The sequence below is a fragment of the Pteropus alecto genome, unplaced genomic scaffold, assembly GCF_000325575.1.
Source record: "Pteropus alecto unplaced genomic scaffold, ASM32557v1 scaffold106, whole genome shotgun sequence".
NCBI lineage: Eukaryota > Metazoa > Chordata > Mammalia > Chiroptera > Pteropodidae > Pteropus > Pteropus alecto.
In genome coordinates, this window is record NW_006442103.1 from 18,020,471 (window position 1) to 18,024,310 (window position 3,840).

At 56.3% G+C, this 3,840-nt stretch overlaps 1 protein-coding gene across 1 annotated transcript in view; it reads right to left on the reverse strand.

Moving 5' to 3' along the window:
* ITGA10 (integrin subunit alpha 10) overlaps window positions 1-3,840 on the reverse strand; it is a 14,488-nt gene that overhangs the window by 1,921 nt on the left and 8,727 nt on the right. The window contains 11 exon segments of the mRNA XM_006919707.3: window positions 690-803; window positions 946-1,026; window positions 1,283-1,396; window positions 1,567-1,651; window positions 1,999-2,088; window positions 2,252-2,328; window positions 2,475-2,567; window positions 2,718-2,859; window positions 2,998-3,083; window positions 3,285-3,398; window positions 3,807-3,840. The exon segment at window positions 3,807-3,840 is cut by the window's right edge and continues 13 nt beyond it. Coding sequence (XP_006919769.1) covers window positions 690-803; window positions 946-1,026; window positions 1,283-1,396; window positions 1,567-1,651; window positions 1,999-2,088; window positions 2,252-2,328; window positions 2,475-2,567; window positions 2,718-2,859; window positions 2,998-3,083; window positions 3,285-3,398; window positions 3,807-3,840 — 1,030 coding nt within the window.

A 3,840-nucleotide genomic window follows, 5' to 3' on the forward strand; every position in this document is an offset into this window, starting at 1 on the left:
AATAGACGGTACGTGGGACAGCACCGTAAACACCCCAAGCACTAAATAGCTGTCATAATTAAGAAGTCGTTTCCCTGCCCAGGAATGCATACTGACTCCTGACTGCCAATCATTAAGTTCAACTGCATTTCCTTAGCTTTAGAAAACTTTCATAATCTACATCCGTCTCAATTATATAATCTTACTTCCAATTACCCTCCAATACATATCCTGCATGTAATATCAACTATTTGTTCATTCGTTTTACAAAAACGTATTAAGTCACTACAAAGAGTTAAGCATGGTGCTAAATGTTGGGGATATTCTCCTCAGTGTCTACCTAGCACAGGACCTTTTAATAATAGTAGACGCTACATGGATTATTGATTGAATTTAGGTATCCTATCAATGTTGATTATTGATATAGCACTAAGGGATGATGAATGGAGGAAAATACAAGGATAACTAGTTTTTAATGACTCCATCTCATTCATTTCTTCTGTACAATAACCCTTTAAAATACGTATTATCCTCTCTGTTTTAGAAGTGAGAAGAAAGAAGCTTAGAGAGATGAAATAACTTGCTCAAAGTCCAACGGCTAGTAAGAGGCGAAGCTGGAACTTGAACATGGGTCCGTGTACTTCCAAAGCCTATGCTTGAGTTCCAGATCGGAGAGAAGGTGGGGGGCCAGTAGGAAACGAAAGGTTTACCTTCCGGAAAAATTCATTGTGAACCAGCCTCAGCAGTCCAACGGAGACCTCGGTCCCCTTTGCAAGCCACCCAAGGTGGCACCTCACGACCTGACACCGAGTATTGCTCCCATTCTGCCAGAAGAGAGAGACAGCTCAGGACCTGGGGTGGAAAGGTCTCCCATGTCCCCCTCCAGGCTCTGCACCCCCCATCCCAAGGCTCCAAACTCCACTGCCCCCACCCTGGACACCTTCTTCACCTTCTTGTGGCGCATACCAGTCTGCTCGTGTGCTGCAGGTCCTCTGGATGCACGGGGTGCCCGGGGGGCTCGGTCAAGTTCTGCACTGTGCAGCTTGCCTGGAGGAGGAGCCAGCCTGAGCCACCGTCTTGCCGGCGAGAGCCCAGCCACTTCGGGCTGCGCAGTCGCCTACTGCCCACACTCTTGCAGTGGGGCAATCCCTCTCTTTCTTCTCAAAGAAGCCACATAGATTAAAAAAAAAAAAAAGATCCCCTGGGGGGAGGAGCCCTGAGAGCAGTGACCCAGCATACAGGGACCTGGCGAGTCCACCGGATCAAGGAGGGTGGGCTCTACACACCCCAAGCCCAGACTCACATTGTTAGTGATGACCTGAGACAGTGACAGGAAGTAGTTGCCCCCATGGGCCACAGCTGGGAGGAAGGCTGAGATGATGAGGCCGCTGACCACATAGCAGCCAAGGTTCTGAACCTGGCGGAGGGATTGGAAGTGGGAAGAGGTGGGAGACGGGAGGCCCCTCCTCATCTGTCCCCTTTACCGTAGCATCCACTGAAACCTGAGAGACCCTTCCAGTCTTTGCCCCAGAACTCCGCCCCACCCCCTGCTAGTGCCAAGCCCCCCGCCCCACCCCAGCTTCTCACCTTCAGAGTGGTTTTGAATTCAGGACCAGGACCCACTGGGAGGGTCCCATATGGGTGAACCTCATAGCGATGCAGAGTGGACTCACTGCGTGGACACCAAGTCAGGAAGTACATGGTCACAGCCATGACAGACGCAGAGGCACATGGCCAGCGCATGGGTGAGGGGGGTTCATAAAGAAGACAGAAACGGACCCTGATGTAAACTTGGTACAAACCTTACGGTCACATCCCATGTCCCCCCACCCCAGCTCCGATCCCCAGGGCCAGCAAAGCCCTATACCCAGGAATTAGTAAGATGCTTAAAGGAGAGGATCCCGCACGGTGGGACTGAAGGCAAAGAGATGGAGGGGCGCTAAGAGCCTGGGTTTGGGAGAACAGCGGAGCGCGGGAGGGGGAGGGGGAGACGGAGAGTCTCGGGGGATGGAGCCATACCTAGAGAAGAGGAGGTGGGGCTCATACTGGACGTAGGCTGAGGCCTCCGCCGTGTTATCCCGAAGGGTCTCACTGCTCTCCAGGCTGTTGCTGTAGAGTCGGTGGGGGGTGGGGGGGAGGGGCAGGGAGAGGCTCACACCCCGGCTCAGACACCCCTCTCTGGGGTGGAGTCAGTGCTGCTTACCCCTCCCCCAGCACACACACCATGTCCACCACCAACACCCAAGGGAGAGGACATTCCCTTTGCTCTCACCTGGTGGCAGTCAGCCTCACAAGGACCCGGCTCAGGAGGGCGGAGCAGCTAAACTCGAACTCTAGCAGAAAGGTCACCTGAGGGGCAGGGGACATGGGGTCACGGCAGATTCCTCTTCAGGGGCAACCATAGAGGAACAGGAGCCCTGCCCTGAACCCCAGGCCTCGCCGCTCCGGCCCTCCGCTGTCACACAGCCCCTCTCCCATCCCGGGCCCCGACCTACCTTGGCTCCGGTCGGAAAGACGGGATGCCCCACGCTGCAGAGCCGGGCATGGGGGGCGGGGGCTGCGCACTCCACCTTCACCGGCCTGTCCCTCTGAGGGCAGAGAGGCGGGGGCGGAGCCGGTGCTGCAACTGCTCTCCTGCCCCAGGCTCCGAACACCCAGCCTTTCTCTAGAGCCACTCATGGCTCCGGGAGGACAATCCCCCCACCTCCCCCTCCTCCTCCCTCCCGCCCTCCAGGCACCTGAGGGGTGAAGCTGGCCAGGTGGAGGTTTCTAGAGAAGCTGAGACTCAGGCTGGTGTTGTAGGCATTTTCCATCCTGTTCTCCAGAATTACTGACACCAGCACTTTCCGTCGACCGCCTCGCACCAGGAACGGGTCCTGCCTAAGAGTGATGGGCACGGGGAGCTCAGGAGCTGGGGGGGCGGTGCCGGAAACCTCGCTTCCGTCCCAGGCCAGAAGCAACCTTCCAGTTTCCTCAGTCCCTTCAGGCCTGGTTCAGGTCAGTTCGCATCCATCCCACCTGGAGCCTCTGATGTCCATGTCAGCGCGAAGCACCAGGTCTGTGACACACTCGTTGTCGGGGCCACAGTCCTTTGAGAAGGGGACCTGGAGGAGAGCGAAGGGGCCGAGGGCTGAGAGAAAGGCAAGGAGAAAGGAATGGAACTTGGGGGGAAGTGACAAAAAAGAGTGGGTGCCAAGGTCACTGAGCTCACATCTCCTCCCTCCCCTTTCTAGAGAATTTACTGAGAAACAAAATGCAGGGTGGGGGCCCAGGGGCAGGGCAGGGCAGGGCGTGACACCGCTGACCAGCTTCCTGATGGAGGTGGGCGAGCCCTCATCCAGCACGGGCCCTCGCTTTGTGGTGTTGTCCAAAGCAAAGGTCACGGTCAAGACCACTGGCCGGAGGTAATCTGATGTATCCTGAGGGAAACCGGAGTCAAGGGTCATGGGGAGCCAGGGCTGGGGCTCCGCCCAGGCCCCTGGCAGGTCGTGATAATCTCAGCGATCATTCACTGAGCACTGTCTGCGTGCTGCGCACTGTCCTAAGGTTTTATCAACACTGTCACGTTCACTTCCAATACAACGCCTACGATGCAGTTATTATCATTACCCCCCTTTGCGGACAAGGGCACTGAGGTTTGCAGCTTATGTGACTTGCCAGGTTACCCGGGTGGCAGAGCTAGGATTCAAACCCGGATCAGCCCGACTCCAAAGTCTGGACTTTCTCACGTCCCTGGCTTCTTGCCCAACTGGCAGGAATTCCTCCTCTTACCCAGCCTCCCCTCTCTCCCAGGCCCTGATGCAAAGCAGGTCCTGTCCCCTCCTCACCAGCACGTGGAAGTGCAGCTGCTCACAAGTGACG